At 48.1% G+C, this 22,186-nt stretch overlaps 1 protein-coding gene across 1 annotated transcript in view; it reads right to left on the bottom strand.

The window, feature by feature from the left end:
- Positions 1–3,705: 3,705 nt before the first annotated feature.
- LOC144889636 (uncharacterized) overlaps positions 3,706–22,186 on the bottom strand; it is a 49,208-nt gene continuing 30,727 nt past the window's right edge. Inside the window, exons 3-4 of the mRNA XM_078770641.1 lie at positions 17,164–17,304; positions 3,706–4,619 (exon numbers count right to left, since the gene is read on the bottom strand). Of these exons, the coding sequence (XP_078626767.1) occupies positions 3,992–4,591 (600 nt within the window). The 5' untranslated portion in view covers positions 4,592–4,619; positions 17,164–17,304 and the 3' untranslated portion in view covers positions 3,706–3,991. The remainder of the gene's footprint in view (positions 4,620–17,163; positions 17,305–22,186) is intronic.

The following is a 22,186-nucleotide window of genomic DNA, read 5'->3' on the forward strand; positions in this document are numbered from 1 at the left end:
GCGTGCTGACGAGGAGGGGAGTGTCGTTGAAGCTGAAGGGAAAGGTGTATGCTGCATGTGTGAGAAGTGTTATGATTTATGGGAGGGAGACATGAGTAATGAATGTAGAGCAGCAACAAAGGCTGGGAAGGGTGGAAATGCGAAAGGTTTGGTGGATGTGTGGAGTATCGTTGAGAGAGAGGAAGACAAATGATGAATTGCTAAAGATGATGGGAATAGAGCCTGTGATGGATGCTGTGAAGAGAATCAGGTTGAGATGGTTTGGTCATGTGTTGAGGAAGGATGAAATTCACTGGTTGAGAAGAATGATGAAAATTAATGTAGAAGGAAGTAGCTGATGGGAAAGCCCGAGAAAGACTTGCCTAAAGGTGGTGGAAGAAGAAATGCGGGCAAGGGGGTTAACAAGGGGAGATGCAGAAAATAGGGCAAAATGGAGAAGATTGTCATGGGGCCCGCAAGGCTAATAGTGGGGCTGCTTAACTGATGAATTGTGCCTTTTCCCTTAAAAGCATGAAACTTGGCACATGGCTAGAATACCCCAAAAGAAAGATTTTTAGTCCAGGGGGCATCTCCAATTTCACCTCATATGGCGGCCATCTTGAAATTCAAGATGGCCGTCATACAAGACCTGTTTTGATGGATATTTCCATAATTAGAACAGATATCGAAATGGTTGAAGTACCCATACCTACATATTTACGGTCTATGAATCCAATAGCAACATAAAATGTTCAAACGTATCTTGAAATCCAAGATGGCCGCCATACAGGGCCTGTTTGGCTGAATATCTCCAAAACTACAACATACTAGTATATCGAACTGGCTAAAGTTCCCGTTCCTGTATTTTAGGGTCTAGGAATTCAATGGTAACCAGTGGCGTGGCTACGGGGGGCAAGGGGGGCACGTGCCCTGGGCAACACCTTATAGGGGGCGCCGAATTGCCCACTTCATCGCCCGCTATATCGACTTTGCATGTGCTCTTCCAGGCGGTGAAAGTCAAAATTTAAACATGTATAGTCATTCGAAAGACCGTTCCAAGACCGAAAGACCGTTCCTAGACCGGAAGTCAACTTCATTATAACTAGACCTAAATTAGTGATATTTGTGCAACTTTTTGAACCTTCCGACCGCAATTATTTTCGGGGTTTGGGAAGGGGCGCCATTCTGTATCCTTGCCCCGGGCGCCGTAAACCCTAGCCACGCCACTGATGGTAACATAAAATATTAAGCAGTCATATGAAAATATTAATTTTGCATAGTATCATGCATACTGGGAATGCATATAAATACTCTTAACAGGTTGGCATTCTTCAGTGATTAAAAGTGTCTATGACATCGCAGACTGTAACTGTGCCATCTTGTGGTTTTCTAGTCTTTGCTGCATTCTCCATCACATGCGCAGAGAGAAGTACAGGGAAGTGCAGCTTTCTTACACCGGCAACGACCAGTACATCCTTTTTTGCACCCACACTTAACAAGTTCATTGCAGATCTTTGCAGCCTCTGGAAGTGTTGTCCATATTGGTTTGAACTGGCCAGCAGACGTTTTTTGCCAACCCCATTCAGTGGGGCTTGGTAGATCAGGCTTAACATGCAATGCTTGTCGCCAGCATAGTGCGCCTTGGTATACTGCCCGCTTTACGTGCTGCACAAGGGCATCATGTGTTGGTGGAATTGATTCCACAGGTCTGCCCTTCTTTGCAAACAGTTTCTTTCGTACAATGTTAATGTCAGTAGCAGTACTTGTGCGATTATACAACAGAATAACAAATCTCTCAATGACGTTCATGCAGGTTTCAGTTATCTCTGTGCTCTGGTGGCAAATTTCTGCTAGTACCTCTTTGAGCTCAGGGAATGATTCCCACACATTCCATGCAGTTACCTTTCCACGCCCATTAAACGCTGAAGAAGTGTCACACCCTGTTAGTGCATGAAACATGGGGAGGGCTTTAGATTTCTCAGGGCCAAGAGCTGTGGCTATATCATGTGCAGAGATAAATCGCATGTTCTTGCCTGTCCCAAATTGTAACCATATCATCACTGAAAGCTTCTGGGATGCTGTAACTGCAAGCACGACAACATCTGTGTCCACAGTTTGTATGAGGACCTTACTATGCCCTCTCTGTGTTGCATCAGCAGCATGTAGGAACATCCGACCATCTGCCTCTTCCTGAGTGGACGGGGAGAGTGATTCTATATCAATGCGTGGTGAAGCAGTAAGAACCTCTGTATCACGTGTGACAACTAGCTCCTTGCGCTGGTCTTCAAATGATTTAATTGTTTCATTGGAAAGGAAGCTGAAGAGTTCACGCTTGTTTTCATCAACTCGAAGAAAGTTCTGCCACTGTCCAGGAATTGCAACTGAGGTATCTACTCGTCGGCGAACCCCCTTGCCACGCTTTTTACGGGTCATGCTCTTAAGGCTGTCGGGTAGGTAACGGTCCCACACCAGATCAAGTCGGGTTGCTGATTTGTACTGTGAGAAAACAAATGGGATGAAGACCTTTTCGGCATATTCGCCAAATGTTTTGACTGTGCCAACATCGGGCATTAGCTTTTGAACAATTACTGCCCCGTCAAGTATGACACTTGTCACCTCTGGCATCTGTGTGCTTGATGGTGAAAGTTCCTCTAAGCAGTCCAAAAGGTCGCTCTTTGTACCAGGTCGAAGTTTCCCATCCTTGGACAGAGATGGAGGGAAAGATTGATTTTCATGACGGAAAAATTCATCCAGGTTTCCCTCGCGGGTTTGTCAGGCAATATAGAGGCGAGAAAACAGTTGAACATCACTCTTCAATGAGGCTACCTTGTGTTTATCTGTCAGCTGGTCTGTTACTGATGAGCTGCCAAACAGAGGTAACTTTTTGCGTGGGACGACATCATTCAAAGGCTTTGAGCGTTCAATCAGCCTCTCTTGCACAAATGACTCCAGAGCCTCCTTTCCCACTTTCTGCACGTCTTTCACACTTTGTACGACTGATGCACTTGCTATATCCTTTGTGTCAAGGACCAAAAGGTCAGCGGTTTCTTCAAGAAATGGATTGAAAATGGACAAGAAATGGAAATGATGCATTACATAATACGACGTGAATAAAAATGGTCCCTAGATGGTGGCCATCTTGTGATGCCACACATTAACCAATATTCTACGTTTTCATTTGATCATTGACCCAGAAAATTGGCATCAGCGTTAAAAAAATAATTACTTTCATAGACGCTTTAAATCACAGAAGAATGCCAACCTGGTAAGAGTATTTATGTGCTTTCCCAGTTTGCATGATACTATGCAAAATTAATATTTTCATATGGCCGCCACATACTGCTTAATATTTTATGTTACCATTGGATTCCTAGACCCTAAAAATGTAGGTGTAGGCACTGCAACCATGAAGATAGCTGTTCTAATTATGGAGATATTCATCAAAATAGGTCTTGTATGATGGCCATCTTGGATTTCAAGATGGCCGCCATATGGGGTGAAATTGGGGATGACCCCTGGACTAAAAATCTTTCTTTTCGGGTATTCTAGCCATGTGCCAAGTTTCATGCGTTTAAGGGAAAAGGCACAATCGATCCGAATTTTTTACCTAAGCCGCCCAGCTATAACCCCCGCGCTCGCAGGGAAAATGGCCTTAAAGTGCCTGTTGTTGTGGTTGTTGTTGTTTTGAGCATTTGTAAGTTTGCTCTCCTGTATGGATCCTCATATATGATTTCAAATTGCCGCTATGAGAGAAACCTTTATCACATATCGAGCATTTGTGCAGTCGTTCTCCTGTATGGATCCTCATATGTAATTTCAAACTGCCTGTTTGAGAGAAACCTTTATCACATATCGAGCATTTGTGGGGTCGTTCTCCTGTATGGATCTTCATATGCAATTTCAAACTGCTTTTTTCAGAGAAACCTTCATCACATATTGAGCATTTGTAAGGTCGTCTCCTGTATGGATCCTGATATGTAATTTCAAACTGCCTGTTTGAGAGAAACCTTTATCACATATCGAGCATTTGTGAGGGTCGTTCTCCTGTATGGATCCTCATGTGTGATTTCAAATGGTCTTTTCGAGAGAAACCATTATAACATATCGAGCATTTGTGAGGACGCTCTCCTTTATGGATCTTCATATGCCTTTTCAAATGGCTGCAATGAGAGAAACCTTTATCACATATCGAGCAGGTGTAAGGTCGCTCTCCTGTATGGATCTTCATATGCCTTTTCAAATGGCTGCAATGAGAAAAACCTTTATCACATATCGAGCATTTGTAAGGTTGCTCTCCTGTATGGCTCCTCATGTGTGATTTCAAATTGCTTTTTGTCAAGGAACCTTCATCACAGGCAAACCACTTGTGGGGACGTTTTCCAGTGTGGATCCTCATGTGTATTTTAATGTTACGTGTTGAGGCAAAATCCATTCTGCACACATTACACTTATAATGTATCCGCCTTTCTACAACCTTTTTGTGTTTGTTTAATTTAACATTAATCTTGGTGTTGCGAGGCCCAGACTTGTATTTTATAGGAAGTGAGTCTTGCTTTCGTGATTGTTTCTTCAGAAAAGGCTTCTTCCTCACTGTCAATTGCGACAGAACCATATTTGTCCCATATTACTTCTGGATTGTTCTACAGAAAGAAAGAACACAACAATTTTCTTTTTTTTGTCAAAATCAAAATGAAAAATATTTAACACTTTTCCGAAAATTCTATATTTTCTCAACACAAAAGATCATATGTATTGTTATGAATTTAGGGGTAGGTGAATATCTAGATCTAGGTAGATCTGTGTAGGTATCATGCTTCGTCTGTCGTACGTAGCTAGAACCACCTCGATGTAAATAAGTAAAGGACCTGAAGCCCGTATGTCGGATTAAGTGTATCTGTGTCCCTGCCACGAGGGAGCGGGCGGGGCAGGTTAAGTAGTTGTCGGGAATATTCGAACTCCATTGTCTGTCGTTCCCTCTGTGAACTGAACATACCTGTGTCCCTTATAGCAATACACCCAATATACATTCGATAGGCCCTTTGTGCACCACATTGATTAAATCCTCCCCCCCCCCCCCCCTCACAATGACTGACGATAAAACAAACTGCAAAGACAAGCAGGAGGCGGCTGCGCAGTATGCCACCATAGGGATGGAACATCATACAAGGCAGGCTAAGGCCACGCCCACCGCGCAGTGGATGGACACTGCGGGGTTGTTGAGCAGGTCGCACGACTGGTGGGAGGGGACTCGTGAATTGGGGAGAGGCCCGGCTGACGTCAGAGCACGCCGAACAAGAGACTTGGAGTGGCGGACATTTTGTCACTTCGGTCTTGACTTTGGTGGTGAACGTGTGTGTGCCAACATTTTCCTTTCTCGTTCCTGGATCCATCCTGCCCGGACCTCTGTCTCGACCTTTCTTCTCGCTTTGGCTTCTGCCTTCCCAGACCTTCCTTCCTCCCTTGCCCTGCTCGTTTGGTCCCTTCATCTGCGACTCGCTCACCACATACGTTGGGTGCATCGGAGGGCCGTGCCGAACCCAAGGAAAACATTGTATGGCTGCAGAGGTGGGTTGCACACCCGCTCGCTCCCTTCGCGCGGGGAATGCGAGGCCTGCCGCGCACCGGCGGACGTGGGCCTAGCAGCACGCGAACGGGGGCACATTGAGGCCTTTCTTTGCACCAACCGGAGCCGCGTTGGACGATGGATGTTACACATCCAGAGAAAGACAAGATGCACCACAGAACATAACACGACAATTCTTTTGTTTAATTCCTTCCCCTGTGCTGCTGTTGATGTGAGGTGTGCGGGATCCGGATTTAGGACATTTATTTACCTGCGCGTCCATTGTTCTCGGGTTCCGTTCAATAAACGTGTTCTTTTTGTACATTGAATTCGGTTTTCGTTCGATTGATTTAAATTCCTGCAGGTTGAAGACTGCCGGCGAGATCGTGTCAGGTAAATCTCACCGCTTCTTCCTCTTCCCCCCTTCCTGCTGCGCGTGTTTGGCAAATCCGCCATTGACCCGGACGCCTCGTTAAGCTATATTCATCCATGGTGATGCTCGGTCTTAACTGAGCCAAACCACATGACAACTGGTAGTCAGGAGTGGGATTGAACCCTATAGTATTGTTATGAATTAGGGGTGGAGGAATATCCAAATTCAGGTAGATCTGCATAGGTAGGTGTCCGACTGTCGTGATAGGGAGCCTCACCTGTAATAAATTCTGTGTTTAGCCGTATGTCGGAATAAGTGCGTCGCTGTGTTCCTGCCATGAGGGGGCAGGGCATGCTAATCCTTACAGGGATTATGGGTAAAATTCCCTTGTGTGTCGTTCCCTCTGTGAGCAACCCAGTGTCCCTTCTGGCAATACATCCCATAGACTTTAGATAGGTCCATTAGCGCACCACACATTAAATAATTCCCCCACCACCACAATGACTTTGGAAGAGCCAACAGGCAGCAGCCACCCAGTATGCCACCATGGGCGACAAACATCATGCCAGCCAGACTGGAGCCACGCCCAGGAGAACGTGTGATTGGTTGGGGTAAGAGTCTGGCCACTGATTTGTGAAAGGAAGGTGGAAGGAGGCGGCACACTGATTGGCCACCGACCGTTGACACCTCAGCCAATCAGTGCGGAAGGCGCAAATCGACTACTTAGAAGCAGGTTGCTGGTTGGAGGACAAGCCGTTTCTGGTCCCTGGAGCAAGGAAACGTCTTGAAGCTCTCTGCACGGCAGCAAAAGTTATAGTATTTTTTCCATTCGTGTTCGTCAATTCCTACTCGTTTTTTTATTGTGCATGTGTTGCAGGGTGTTTTCCAGTTGGTGTTGATTTGCAATTCTTGCAAACTTTTGTATAATTTAATCCTTTTCTGTCCCACCACGTGCGCGGCCTAGTTTATCTTGGCTTCCCCACCCCCATAGGTGTTCTGTGAATTTAAGTTCTTTCCTTCACTGTATTGCTTATTTCTTAGATTTTCTCTTCTCCCCCTAACTTCCCCGAACATCGATCACTTGTCTAACGTTTTAAATCTCTTCAAAGTCTCTTCACGTCTCTTCTCGTCTCGGGAAGTCACGTGACGTCACGTCTCTTCAAAGCTGTGCATGCGCGCACGCTTTCGAAGTTAATAAGTAACTGTTCACAATTGTGTTTTTGCCGTAATACCGGCTTTACCACAGGTCGAAACTTTATCTTTCTTTCGGTGTGTATGTAACTATTGGTGTGTCTCAAATAGTATTCTTGGTGTTGGTTTTTCATACCTGTGTACAGAATCGTCGGTTTCCTTTCGACGCTCGCAATTCCTTTCGGTCTCTATTTTTCACGTTCCACGTTCGGTCTCTGTCTTTGTTTTCATCCCAACTCAAAAAAATATATATATAAAAAAATAGATATATATATTCCCTTCTCTGTTCTTATCCATTTCGTTCTTATTTGTTCGTTCGTTCTTTGTTCACGTCGTTAAAAAATGTTCCATCTGTCCCCTGAAGAATGGTATTCTGTCATATTCTATAACACCTTTTTCTTCTTCTTCTATAAAAGGATGCTTTCGAATTGCTCACCAAATCTATTCATTCCAAAAAAAAATTCCATCTCTTACAGTGCATCTTTCATTCATTCCCTAAACTCTCCAGAACTCCACCCATCCTTCAGCATCCTCAAACGTATTTTTGACTCGAAGGTCGCAAGAATCTCATTTTGCAAGAAATGTTCGTTTCCCATTAATCGTACATTTTTCAAAATCCAATCTCACCCCTCCCCTCCAAATCTTCCCCATCACCCATCCCTTTCAAATCTTCCCCCTTGCCCCTCCCCTCCAAATCTTCCCCATCACCCATCCCTTTCAGATATCCCCCCTTGCCCCTTCCCTCCTAAACTCCCCCCACACCCCTCCCCTCTGAGACCCTCCCTCACTCCTCCCCTCCTAGACTCCCCTCTCACCCCTCCTCCTCAAAGCATTCTCCCCACTTCTTCCCCCTTCCAACTCTCACCTTCAGCTCCCTCAACCTTCTGCCTCACTCTTCCCCCTCCTCAAACAACACCTCACTGCGCCTCACCCAATCACCATCAAACCTTTTGTCCGCCCCATACTTCCCTTTCTCCAAGCTGTTCTGAAATCTCTGACGCACCTTCAACAGCTCTCCCTACCTCTTCCTCCTCTTCCACATCATACCGTACCGCTCCCCCCCCCTGTTCTGTATCCGATGCTCCCCCTTCCTCTTCTTTAACAGTATGGACCTCAAACACCCGGGGCCTTCGCTCAAACTTGACTGATCTCTCCATACAGGTTGCTTCTGACAAACCAGACGTGGTCTGCTTAAAAGAAACTTTCCTCCTTCATGATGTCTCTGATTCCTTGGTATCTCTCCCAGGTTACTCCCTCCTCCGGTATGATAGAACTGAGCCTCGTCCTGGAGGGGGGGGGGGGGGGTTGCTATCTTTATAAAAAAACTCTCTTCCGCACTCGCCCTGCACTGCCCTCTCTCCACCTCACCCCCAGGAATACCTTTGGCTACGGCTTCCCCTTCGCTCCCACCTTTTGATCATATGTGTGTTGTACCATCCACCAAACAGTGATGACTCAATCTACATCTCGCTGTCTGATAACATGGACCAACTTCTATCTACCCATCCCAACTCTCTCTTCCTCATATGTGTTGATTTCAATTGTCACCATGCCAGTTGGCTGGGTGTGGGTACCTCTCTCACCAGCCATGGCTCTTCAGCAAAGGACTTCTGTGACTCACTGGGACTGACACAATCTGTCAATTTCCCGACCCGGATCTCAATCAATGGAGCATCTTCTCTTCTGGACTTGGTTATGACTAACTTCCCTGAAAATGTCTGCTGCTCTTCTTCTGCTCCAATCGGCTCATCTGATCATGTGCTTGTTAAAGTGGACATCTCTCTGACCATTCTCAGAGAGCCTCCTCAGCGTCGACGAGTCTGGCATTTCACTCAGGCCAACTGGCATGGTCTTCAAGCAGCCATCAATCATCTGGACTGGTCTCCCATCTCTACCGCCTCTGACATGAACTCATCCTGGGAATTCTTCCAAAGTAAACTGCTCTCTCTCATGCACAGATTTATCCCATCTCGTCTTCAGTTGTCATACCCTTCCTCCCGTCCATGGTACACGGAATCTTGTGGTGAGGCTATTGCCCAGAAACAACTTGCTTTCGTCTCCTGGAAAGCAAATCCAACAGAAGGAAATCTCATTTCCTTTCAGAAAGCCCGAAACAAGTGTGTGTCCACCCTCAGGAGAGCCAGGAAACAATATCTATCCGTTCTCAGGACAGAACTCTCTTATCTGTCTCCCTCTTCCAAATCCTGGTGGCATCTGGTCAAATCTGTTTCTGGTGTTTGTTCCCCCTCCATCCCCTCCCTCACCTCAAACGGCCACACGGCTGACTCCGCGCGTGAAAAAGCTGAATGCCTCAACTCTGTGCTTGCCTCGAAATCTTGTGTCCCAAACCCATCCCTCTCTGTACCCACCGTACCCAGTCGTACCCAGCTGCTCCTGGACTCTGTGTCCTTTCCTCCTGACAAGGTGGAAAAGTTTCTGTCAACCCTCGACTCTGATTCTGCAACTGGACCTGACGGCATCAGCCCACGGGTCCTAAAATCTTGTTCTTCCGCTCTTTCACTCCCTCTCTCTGTTCTCTTCACACTCTCTTTTGCTCAAGGTCATCTGCCATCTGCTTGGAAATCTGCCAACATCACCGCTTTGCACAAAAAAGGTGCAAAAACAGATCCTAGCAACTACAGACCAATCAGCCTTCTCTCAATTATCAGTAAAGTCATGGAATCCATCATTGCTTCAGATATGAAATCTTTCCTCTTCTCCAATGGCTTGATCTCTGATCATCAATTTGGTTTCAGACCTGGTCACTCTACTCTGGACATGCTGCTTCTGCTTTCTCAGCAATGGATGGAGGTCCTCAATGCCAAACAGGAAATTCGAGCTGTCTCCCTTGACATATCATGTGCCTTCGATACGGTCTGGCACCCCGCCCTGCTCACCAAACTCTCCTCTGTTGGTATCCATGGAAATCTCCACGCATGGCTGGCGGACGTCCTCTCTAGTCGTAGTCAACGTGTGGCGCTGAATGGGTTTCTCTCAACTCCTCTTCCTGTTCAGGCTGGAGTTCGCCAAGGCAGTGTTCTGGGCCCTGTGCTTTTTCTGGTCTTCATCAATGATCTCCCCGACTCTCTTGAAAATACTCTCTATCTATTTGCTGATGACTCTACTCTCTGTCACTCCATTCTTCATTCCTCAGATCGACAGTCTGCAGCCTCGTCACTCTCTGCAGACCTGGACAAAATCACAGACTGGGCAAACAAGTGGAACATGTCTTTCAATCCTGACAAATCTCACACTCTTACAATGTCTCTCCGAAAAGACCGACTGGACAACCCTCCCATCTACTTTCTGAATAATCCTCTCCAAGAAGTTCTGTCACTCAAACTTTTGGGTCTCACTATCTGCCATGATCTTTCCTGGGAAAACCACATTTCAAATCTGGCCTCCAAAGCCAGTCGCCGACTGGGCATCCTCCATCGTGCGAAGTCCTTCCTTGGCACACCTGAGCTCCTCACCACGTACAAGGCTTTCATCCGCAGCTCAATGGAATACTGCTCTCCCCTCTGGGCTGGTGCTCCTGCCTCACACCTAGCTCGTCTTCACGCTGTTGAAAGCAAAGCATTCAGAATCATTGGAATCTCCCGCGATGAAGCTAGCTCCAAGGGCCTTTCACTCACTCACCGCAGGCAGGTTGGTGGTCTTTCCGTCTTCTACCGACTCCTCTCTGGCCTTGCCCCCCCAGCTCTCTCTGGGCTCTGTCCCGCAAATATTCCGACAGGTCGCACAAGATCTGCCTGCAACCCTCTTATGGTTAAACTGCCAAAATCAAGACTCTCTGCTCACCTTCGCTCCTTCATTCCTCTTTTCTCCCGCCTCTGGAACAAACTCCCTCGCTCTCTTCAATCCCACTCCACCCTCCAGGTCTTTAAAACAGCTGTTCACCACCATCTCTTATCTTCCCCCATCCAAAACCTTGATCTTTTCTATCCCCGATAATTTCACCCCAATTCCACTTTTTGAAATACCAACTTCTGACCTGGAAGTCCTTGGTGTCCTTGTGTTTTATACTTCTCCCACCCCCCACCCCCCCCCCCCACCCCTTCCCACGCCTCCTCCTCCCGAGCCCTCTCCCTCCCTCTCCCTGCCTCTCCCTGCTCTCAAATGTTGTGTGCTCTCAAGTGTTTGTGTGCTTCCCATTCTCTTGTCTTCCGCTCCCTCTTTTTATATATTTTGTTTGTCTCCCTCGAGCCCTCTCCCTGCTCTCAAATGTTGTGTGCTCTCAAGTGTTTGTGTGCTTCCCATTCTCTTGTCTTCCGCTCCCTCTTTTTATATATTTTGTTTGTCTGGTTGATTTGTTTGTGAAGTAAATGTCAGCTCTTTCACGAGCCTCGATTCAGTATACAAAAAAAAAGCGCCGGTGACGTCAGAAGGCACGAAAGACCACAAATAAATGAGGCACTGGTTGGGAGAGAGGGCTGATGTCACACCGCGAGTGACAAAATGACTGGCCCGCCGGCATTTTTCTTCGTGGCTGTCTCTTGGCTGTCTCTTCGCTGGCTGGGTCTTCACTTCTCTTCCCTTGGCCTCTTGCTCCTGTTGTCCCTTCAAGCTGGGCCTTCTCTTGCTTCGGACCTGTTGGAGGAACAAGCAGTTCAAAACACTGTGGTGAGAAGGAACGCCATAAATTCTCTGCCTTGCGTTGGTGTGCGAATGACGAATGACGAGCGGGGCCTGCGTTGGAGCTCTGATGAGCGGGCGCGCCAAGGGCTGCTACGTGCTATGGAATGGGTAGTTCGAGCCAACAGGAGCTGCGTCGGACGACGCGCTCGAGCATCGCCCCGACGCTACACAGCCAGACACAGATAAGCTCACATCCACAAACGTGCACACAATGGTTTCTTTTATTTAATTCATTCCCCTGTGCTGTTGTTGAAGTGAGGTGTGCGGGATCCCGATTTAGGATTTAGTTTCTTCCGTCGCATCCATTGTTCTCGGGTTCCGCATAACAAATCATTTATTTTTGTACATTTTACCCCCGTGTTCGTTTGAGTTCATTTCCTATAGGATCGGAGCTGCCGGTGAGATCGCTACAGGAAAGAGCTTTCACCGCTTCTTCCTCTTCCTTCCGTGCTTGCATAGTCAAGTCCGCAATTGATCGTCGCCTCGTAGTTAAAGCCCGTTTGGCCATCCGCGATCCCACGGTATTAACTGAGGGCATTCGCGTGACAGTATAATTGGTGTCGAGTGAAGAGAATTTTGAGAATTTTTTTTCATAGTCGAGGTGATAAATTGGAATAGTCGATTGGGCTTGCGCGATGCGAAAGGTGCGCCATTAAATTGAAATCGATTCCCGAGGTAAAATACGCGCAAGAAAGCTACCTCTTCCCCACGGATGGAAGAGGCACGTGATATGGAAGAAGAAAGGGTGGAAGGTGAAGAGAGCCTTGGAAGTGAGTCAGATGTAGATGGGGCGGAGAGCAGGGATGGAACTTCCCCTGCTACAGAGACGTCTCCTATGTCTTTCCAGGCCGCAATTGAGCAAATGATGATGGGAATGAAGGTAATGATAAAGAAAATGGATGCTCGGAAGGAGCGTGAGGAACGAAGGTTGGCTAAACTGGATGCTCAGAGTGAGCGAATGAGTAACGAAATGAAAGGAATGAGTGAACAGGGGAAGGAAATACAGGAGAAGCCAAGGGTGGCAGATATTCAATCTGAACAGGGGGAATTGATCAATGGAATGGAAGAGATTGCGGTCCATGCTGATGTGCATGGGGCTCAGGAGCAGGGAATTGCAATTGAAATCAAATTAAAACGGAGACTGCATGTTTGGAGGTGAATGGGGAGTGCATACAGGTGAATGGGGAATGTGAAAATTTTAATGGGGAATGTGAAAATTTTAATGGGGAATGTTTCCCACATGGAGGCCTGTCGGGGCCGGGAGGATGCCACAACACCCCAAACTGGGGATGGATTGGAATCCTTGCTGCACAGGTGCAGAACAAGACGGGGTAACAATAGGGGGAGGGGGGGTGAGTAATGGAGCCGGACCGGGTATTTATTGGGGAAGGCCTGTGGGGGCCGCAAATGATTGATGGGGATGTAAATGATGTGACCCAGCAGCTGAATACCTGGGACAATAGCATGGAGTTTGACCAGGCCCAAAGGAGCTTGGAGGATGACGTGAGTCGGTTCGAGGTGGAGGTTGAAGGGACTGAGGCAACCCTCACCATGCACAACAATTGGGTAAAAGAGGCTCTGTAATTACATACACAGCAGGGGGAGTGTTTTGGCTCCGAGCTGGATTCGGATGGAGATGAGTCGGGAGATCTAGCGTCAGATGATTTGGTCCCTGTAGGGAATTTGGAACAGCTGCAGGGAGGGGCAGAACAACCTGAGGGAGGAGTTGTTACCTGCAACTGCGCTTTGGCACAGGTGGTGAAAATTTTTAAAAGAAAATGACATTTAAATGGGAGTTGGATTTGGAGCAGCCTTGGGGGGAGTTGGTCCCCGGGCTGCGGAATTTGGACGAGGAGAGGTCATTGGGAATGTCCTCGGGGAAAAGTTGCCCCTTTCAAAATTTCGTAATGCCAGCCAGCAGGGGGGCTGGGCTGGCGGGATTTGGACATGGGGTCCAGCCATGGGTGTCGTGGTACAACTTGGGCCCCACGAGGGGTCTGGTGTAGTGTGGCGTCCCTTGTCCATCGTGGCGCCGCCCAAGTGGGTGGCTCAGGCCGATAGGGTCACCGGACCCTGGTGGGGGTTAAGACCTCCCGGGGGTGGGGGGGGGGGTCAGAGGTGGTTTCGCAAGCCTGGGATGGCATATATTGAGGACTACTAGGGGGAGGTGTTGTGGGTCGCACGTTGGTGGTGGCGTTGTGGACGGCCAACTTGGGCCTGATGTGGTGACCGCCCGGGCATTGAGCCTGACACCCTCTCCCTGAAACTCTGGGGCAGCCAGCATGTGGTGACCTGCCATGCTGTGCTGGTCTATGGACGTGGGTTGAACCGCATGGACATAGCCTACTGGACAACGATGAGGGCATCTGTGGAACATGATGGTGTGACAGTGATATTCCACATATGTTCCGTTATTATTTGTGGACTCTCGGCTTGTGAAGAGAGCCATGGGAGTGTTGAATCGGGAATGTTTAACGTGCCGAGCATATGGGCCAAGCTCTGCTGGCATGTGTTTGGAAAAGCATCCTTCTTTGGTGAGATTAGTAAAATGTGAAAAATGTTTGGCATGGTTAATCTGAGGGTTAAATGCAAATTTAAGGGTGAATTTTGTGAGGCTGTGGTGGTCACTGACATCAATGGCACCATTATTGATCCCAGTGTGTTAGACCAAAGTGTTGGAGGCTGTGATAAAATTGATAGATTAGCAAGTCACAGCTTACAACTGGCTATGCTGATATTTTGGACGCGGTGTTGTGGGGATGGTGTTGGGTACCCTGGGTGTCGACATGGTGCTATGGGTGTCCGAGGTGTGTGGACCATGTCTTCTGGGTGAGTCCCTTGGTGGAGCATGGCTGTCTGCTGGACCTTGGCATGGTCAAGTGTGGGTGGGCACTGGGGGCTGCAGTTGTGTGGACTGGGGGATGAGGGAGGCGTAGGTGACGTGAGGATGGATGCCACGCACTGCGACCATCTCCCCCAGGGCAGAGGTTGTGAGTGTGGTTGTGTTGTTGGCAGCAGGTGCTCTCCACATTGGCCAGCTGGGGCTAGAGCAGCTGTGTTCCTCGCAAGGGGGGGGGGGCAAAAGATGGATGGTACAGATCAAGCTCTGAGGAGTGATGTCTGTGACCCCCTTCTGCTGCAATTACCCCTGGCAGCCAGTGGTATCTGGAAATTGGAGCCGTCGGTGGAGGGTCTGTTTGGGCGCCCTGGGGTAAGAGACTCCCGGCGACCTGTGTGCTGCGCAGAAGCAGGAGGCAACAGAGCCTGGTGTGTGGAGACCCCCACCGGCGGGGTAACGGTGGAAAGGGGCTGTTTGACTTTCATGGGACCAAGAGGTAAAGGGGAGTGGGGGGTGCAATTAATTTGTAAGCCAAGTGACTTGTGTTTGGGACTGCGGGCACCACAGCCTGAAGCGCTCCCACCATCATGATTGTGCGGTACCTCCCCGCTGCCTAGTTGAGAGAAATGCACACATGTGATACGACATCTATGCCATGGTTCTGCAGGGGGTGGGGTGAAATAAGTGCTTGGTAGTGATTTAGTGTTGTAACGATTTTTGGAATGAGAATGAATGGTTATGGGATTTGTGTTGAATGAATGTGGGCAAAATCCACCAAGCCATGTCACTCACCTGTATCACCATGACAGGGCCCGTGGAAATTTAGGGGTACATTGGGATGGCCCCGCAGGTAAGGTTGCATCTTGTGGCATCCACCAGGGGACGCGGTCTGTAGGAAGTGGTTTGTACAAATGTTTTATTAGAGTTTACGAATTATTGAAGTTTTGGATAAGGTTAAGTTTTGTGGTGAAGTTAGTTTTTGCATGTTGTTGTTTGTTTCCTCCCTCCGCAGGTACAACAAATTATAATGATTAAGGGGGTTAGCATGTTAAGGAGCATAGGTAGGTAGATTTGGCTCACTTTCCACAGCCCTCCTGCTTTATTTCAGAGGCTAATTGAGTGTGAGACGGTAAGTGCTAAGACTGGAACGGTAGCGCCTACAGTGTACCTTGCAGGGGCTACGGTTCCAGGGGGGAGGGGGTGGGGAGCGCTGCGTTATGAATTTAGGGGTAGGGGAATATCTAGATCTAGGTAGATCTGTGTAGGTATCATGCTTCGTCTGTTGTAGGTAGCTAGAACCACCTCGATGTAAATAAGTAGAGGACCTGTAGCCCGTATGTCGGATTAAGTGTATCTTCGTCCCCGCCACGAGGGAGAGGGGCATGTTAAGTAGTTGTAGGGAATATGCTAACTCTATTGTGTGTCGTTCCCTCTGTGAGCATACCTGTGTCCCTTATGGCAATACACCCCATAGACATTAGATTGGCCCTTAGTGCACCACATTGATTAAATTCCCCCCCCGCCCCCATACAATGACTGACGATAAAACAAACCGGAAAGACAAGCAGGAGGCAGCCACCCAGTATGCCAGTATGCCACCATGGCAATGGAACATTGTACAAGGCAGGCTAAGGCCATGCCCACCGCGCGATGGATGGACAGAGAAGGGTTGGTGGTTGGGTTGCACGACTGGTGGGAGGGGACTCGTACATTGGGGAGAGGCCCGGCTGACGTCAGAGCACGCCAAACAAGAGACTTGGAGCGGCGGACATTTTGTCACTTCAGTCCGGGATTTGGTGGTGAACGTATGTGTGCCAACATTTTCCCTTCTCGTTCCTGGATCCATTCTGCCCGGACCTCCGTCTCGACCTTTCTTCTCGCTTTGGCTTCTGCCTTCCCAGGCCTTCCTTCCTCCCTTGCACTCCTCATTTGGTCCCTTCATCTGCGACTCACTCGCCACGAACGTTGGGTGCATAGGAGGGCCGTGCTGAACCCGAGGAGGACGTTGCACAGCTGCGGAGGCGGGTTGCACGCCCGCTCGCTCGCTTCGTGCGGGGACGCGAAGCCTGCTGCGCACGGGCGGGCATGGGCCCAGCAGCGTGCAAACGGGGGCGCATCGAGGCCTTTCTTCGCGCCAACCGGAGCCACGATGGACAACGGACGTTACACATCCAGAGACAGATAGGACGCACCACAGAACATAACGTGACGATTCTTTTATTTAATTCCTTCCCCTGTGCTGTTGTGGAAGTGCTGTGTGTGGGATCCCAATTTAGGACATTTATTTACCGACTCATCCATTGTTCTCGGGTTCCGTTCAATAAACGTGTTTCTTTTTGTACATTGAATTAGGTTTTCTTTCGCTTGATTTAATTTCCTGCAGGTTGAAGACTGCCGGCGAGATCGTGTCAGGTAAATCTCGCCGCTTCTTCCTCTCCCCTCCCACTTCCTCCTGCTCGTGTATTGCAAATCCGCCATTGACCCGGATGCCTCGTTAAGTTTGATTCATCCGTGGTGACGCTCGGTCTTAACTGAGCCAAACCACACGACAGTATGTTAATTTTTTACATTTCCACTCACCAGTTGCAAAACAGGAAGCACTTCCATTTGTCATGCGAATATCATCTGAACCTTTCTTTGCAGAAGCACATTTTGAATCATCTGTGACAGATAAATCGTTGCTGTGTTGTTTGCCTTCCACATTTACAGGATAGTCATCACCTGTGTACAAATCAGCGTCAGTCCTTTGCAGGGAATGGGATTGAGAACCATCTTGAGAGTTCATTGAACATGTTACATCAGGGAATGTGTACTTCCCTTTAAAAATAACCATCGGAGCAATAGCTCTGGGTGCTCACCTGGTAGAATAAAGCAGTATACTACACCGAGTATAGGTATTTTAAACCGTATCATGGCATTTTTAACCAATTTCAATGGATGCTGGAAGACAGGGCAGCATATGCAATCATACTAACATAATCACAAGACTTTAAACAAAGAAAGAAAAAAAAACTATTTTGAGGAGCAACCTCCCTCCCTTCCTCCCCCCCCTCCCTCCCTTCCGCCCACCCCTCCCCCGACTCCTCGCCCCCCCCCTAGTCTACCTTTGACCCTGATTTTTTAAATGCCGGGAAAAAACGTTGGTACATAATGGGTGATGAACGGAATGTTGTTGTCAAGTTTCATTGGAATTGGATGTGTAGTTTCTGAGAAGAAAGCAAATACCTATTTTGGAGGGCAACCCCTGCCCCCACCCCCCATAGAACCCCAAAGGGGCAGATTTTTTAAAATATGGTGAACAAACATTTGTACAGCACGGGTGGTGAAGGTTGTGGTCAAATGTCATCAAAATTGTTTGTGTAGTTTCAGAGAAGAAAGCATATATCTATTTTGGGGGGTCAAACCGGGACCCAAATGCCCCCCCTCCCCACATCCTGTTGAGTCCCTTAGACTTCGATTTTCTTAGTGCTGTGAACAAACATTGGTACATCCCAAGTGATGAAGGTTGTGGTCAAGTTTCATCGAAATAGTGTGTGTAATTTCAGAGGAAAAGCCAATTCCTATTTTGGGGAGGGTGGTGAGGGGGGGGGGGGTCAAACTGGATCCACTTTGATCCCCGGTAGACCCCCTTAGACACCGACTTTTTTAATGCCATCAACAAACTGTAGTCATAACCTAACAAATATAATTTGTGCCAAGTTTGGTCACAATCCCATCAGCGGTTGCGGAGAAGAAGTTGCAAGTGTTTTCGGAGTGATGGGCGGATGGACGGACTGACGACGCACCACCGCATAAGCTCCCAGGAACTTCGTTTCAAGCAAGTTAAAAATGAAGTTAAATATTGTCATAAATAAAAATTCCGGATGTTAAGTACTATTGAAGCATGCTAACCTGAAGGTTAGTGGAAGTAACAAGAAGGCGATTTGTGTTCAACAGTGTTCAAGTATTTAATTCAAAGTAAACAAGTCAAGTGAATCCACTTGGATTCCGCCCAGGTTGGCACATGGAAATTATGATGTAGCATAATTATCATCTCGGGTCAAGATTTGAAATTATGCCATGGTTTTTGTAAAATTGCTACTAGTATTCACATTATGTACTTTCACCAAAACATACATCATCATAGAAACATACATAGAATTTGGGTCCTCTGGGTCATTTGGGTCCTCTGGGTCATTTGGGTCCTCTGGGTCATTTGGGTCCTCTGGGTCATTTGGGTCCTCTGGGTCATTTGGGTCCTCTGGGTCATTTGGGTCATTTGGGTCCTCTGGGTCATTTGGGTCCTCTGGGTCATTTGGGTCCTCTGGGTCATTTGGGTCCTCTGGGTCATTTGGGTCCTCTGGGTCATTTGGGTCCTCTGGGTCATTTGGGTCATTTGGGTCCTCTGGGTCATTTGGGTCCTCTGGGTCCTCTGGGTCATTTGGGTCCTCTGGGTCCTCTGGGTCATTCGGGTCCTCTGGGTCATTTGGGTCCTCTGGGTCCTCTGGGTCCTCTGGGTCATTTGGGTCCTCTGGGTCATTTGGGTCCTCTGGGTCATTTGGGTCCTCTGGGTCATTTGGGTCCTCTGGGTCATTTGGGTCATTTGGGTCCTCTGGGTCATTTGGGTCCTCTGGGTCATTTGGGTCCTCTGGGTCATTTGGGTCCTCTGGGTCATTTGGGTCCTCTGGGTCATTTGGGTCCTCTGGGTCATTTGGGTCCTCTGGGTCATTTGGGTCCTCTGGGTCATTTGGGTCCTCTGGGTCATTTGGGTCCTCTGGGTCCTCTGGGTCATTTGGGTCCTCTGGGTCCTCTGGGTCATTTGGGTCCTCTGGGTCCTCTGGGTCATTTGGGTCCTCTGGGTCATTTGGGTCCTCTGGGTCATTTGGGTCCTCTGGGTCATTTGGGTCCTCTGGGTCATTTGGGTCCTCTGGGTCATTTGGGTCCTCTGGGTCATTTGGGTCCTCTGGGTCATTTGGGTCCTCTGGGTCATTTGGGTCCTCTGGGTCATTTGGGTCCTCTGGGTCATTTGGGTCCTCTGGGTCATTTGGGTCCTCTGGGTCATCTGGGTCCTCTGGGTCATTTGGGTCCTCTGGGTCATTTGGGTCCTCTGGGTCATTTGGGTCCTCTGGGTCCTCTGGGTCCTCTGGGTCATTTGGGTCCTCTGGGTCATTTGGGTCCTCTGGGTCCTCTGGGTCATTTGGGTCCTCTGGGTCATTTGGGTCCTCTGGGTCATTTGGGTCCTCTGGGTCATTTGGGTCCTCTGGGTCATTTGGGTCCTCTGGGTCATTTGGGTCCTCTGGGTCCTCTGGGTCATTTGGGTCCTCTGGGTCATTTGGGTCCTCTGGGTCATTTGGGTCCTCTGGGTCATTTGGGTCCTCTGGGTCCTCTGGGTCATTTGGGTCCTCTGGGTCATTTGGGTCCTCTGGGTCATTTGGGTCCTCTGGGTCATTTGGGTCCTCTGGGTCCTCTGGGTCATTTGGGTCCTCTGGGTCATTTGGGTCATTTGGGTCCTCTGGGTCATTTGGGTCCTCTGGGTCATTTGGGTCCTCTGGGTCATTTGGGTCCTCTGGGTCATTTGGGTCCTCTGGGTCATTTGGGTCCTCTGGGTCATTTGGGTCCTCTGGGTCATTTGGGTCATTTGGGTCCTCTGGGTCATTTGGGTCCTCTGGGTCATTTGGGTCCTCTGGGTCATTTGGGTCCTCTGGGTCATTTGGGTCCTCTGGGTCATTTGGGTCCTCTGGGTCATTTGGGTCCTCTGGGTCATTTGGGTCCTCTGGGTCATTTGGGTCATTTGGGTCCTCTGGGTCATTTGGGTCCTCTGGGTCATTTGGGTCCTTTGGGTCATTTGGGTCATTTGGGTCCTCTGGGTCATTTGGGTCCTCTGGGTCATTTGGGTCCTCTGGGTCATTTGGGTCCTCTGGGTCATTTGGGTCCTCTGGGTCATTTGGGTCCTCTGGGTCATTTGGGTCCTCTGGGTCATTTGGGTCCTCTGGGTCATTTGGGTCATTTGGGTCCTCTGGGTCATTTGGGTCCTCTGGGTCATTTGGGTCCTCTGGGTCATTTGGGTCCTCTGGGTCATTTGGGTCCTCTGGGTCATTTGGGTCCTCTGGGTCATTTGGGTCCTCTGGGTCATTTGGGTCATTTGGGTCCTCTGGGTCATTTGGGTCCTCTGGGTCATTTGGGTCCTCTGGGTCATTTGGGTCCTCTGGGTCATTTGGGTCCTCTGGGTCATTTGGGTCCTCTGGGTCATTTGGGTCCTCTGGGTCATTTGGGTCATTTGGGTCCTCTGGGTCATTTGGGTCCTCTGGGTCATTTGGGTCCTTTGGGTCATTTGGGTCATTTGGGTCCTCTGGGTCATTTGGGTCCTCTGGGTCATTTGGGTCCTCTGGGTCATTTGGGTCCTCTGGGTCATTTGGGTCCTCTGGGTCATTTGGGTCCTCTGGGTCATTTGGGTCCTCTGGGTCATTTGGGTCCTCTGGGTCATTTGGGTCCTATATTCCTATCCTATCTATATTATAATAGCCGTAGATGATTCTGTCTGTCTGTCTGTCTGTCTATCTGTTGGGTGTCTGTCCGGGGTGTGGCTTACTCGGTTTGCAGAGTAGCTCCACCCATAGCTCCACCCATTCTGGGAGTGGCTATAAACAAATATCCATCATTTTATTAACTCGCATAGCTTTGAGTCCTGTTTTGTAGGCCCGTGGTGTCTTGCTCTCCCCTAGTTTAATTTCAAATCAAATTCGATAAATCATTTCATTTTTCACAGTCGCTAACATAGTTTTAGACTCGGTTGAAAAAAAACGGGAAGAAAATCCGATGAAAGTTGCCGTTTATAGAACGAAATGAATTCTCAAAGGCCTGTAACTTCAAGGCCATTGAGTCTCTCTCACGCCTTTATCTCCAATCTAACTCACCATATGATTTCATTTTTATCGATGGTTTTACTTTTAGACTCGGTGTCAGCAATAATTGAGAACAATCCACACACGCGGGAAAATGCAGAGATATATTTTTTAAAATCGCGTCATGGTGTATCATACACCGCCCAACATGACACCGCCGGCAATGTGTCGATATATATTAAAAATTCGCTTTTGCTTTTCCGTTATGATATATTACTATTTCGTTTGATGATAGTCGTCACAAAAACGTCAACAATGATGCCGACATATATTTCTTCGTTTTTATTTCATTCAACATATTAGCCGGAAGTAAAATATGTTTCAGGAAATTACCGAGAGATATTTCTTCGTTTTTTTTATTAGTTATGTGCGCATACACTTTAAATAGGTTTATTTGAAATCTTTAATTTTCCACAAACATTCCACACACGCGGGAAAATGCAGAGATATATTTTTTAAAATCGCGTCATCGTGTATCATACACCGCCCAACATGACACCGACGGCAATGTGTCGATATCTATTTTAAATTCGATATATCATTTCATTTTTCACAGTCGCTAACATAGTTTTAGACTCGGTTGAAAAAAAACGAGAAGAAAATCCGATGAAAGTTGCCGTTTATAGAACGAAATGAATTCTCAAATGCCTGTAACTTCAAGGCCATTGAGTCTCTCTCACGCCTTTATCTCCAATCTAACTCACCATATGATTTCATTTTTA

Source organism: Myxine glutinosa, chromosome 1 (assembly GCF_964187855.1).
Source record: "Myxine glutinosa chromosome 1, kmMyxGlut1.1, whole genome shotgun sequence".
Taxonomy (NCBI): domain Eukaryota; kingdom Metazoa; phylum Chordata; class Myxini; order Myxiniformes; family Myxinidae; genus Myxine; species Myxine glutinosa.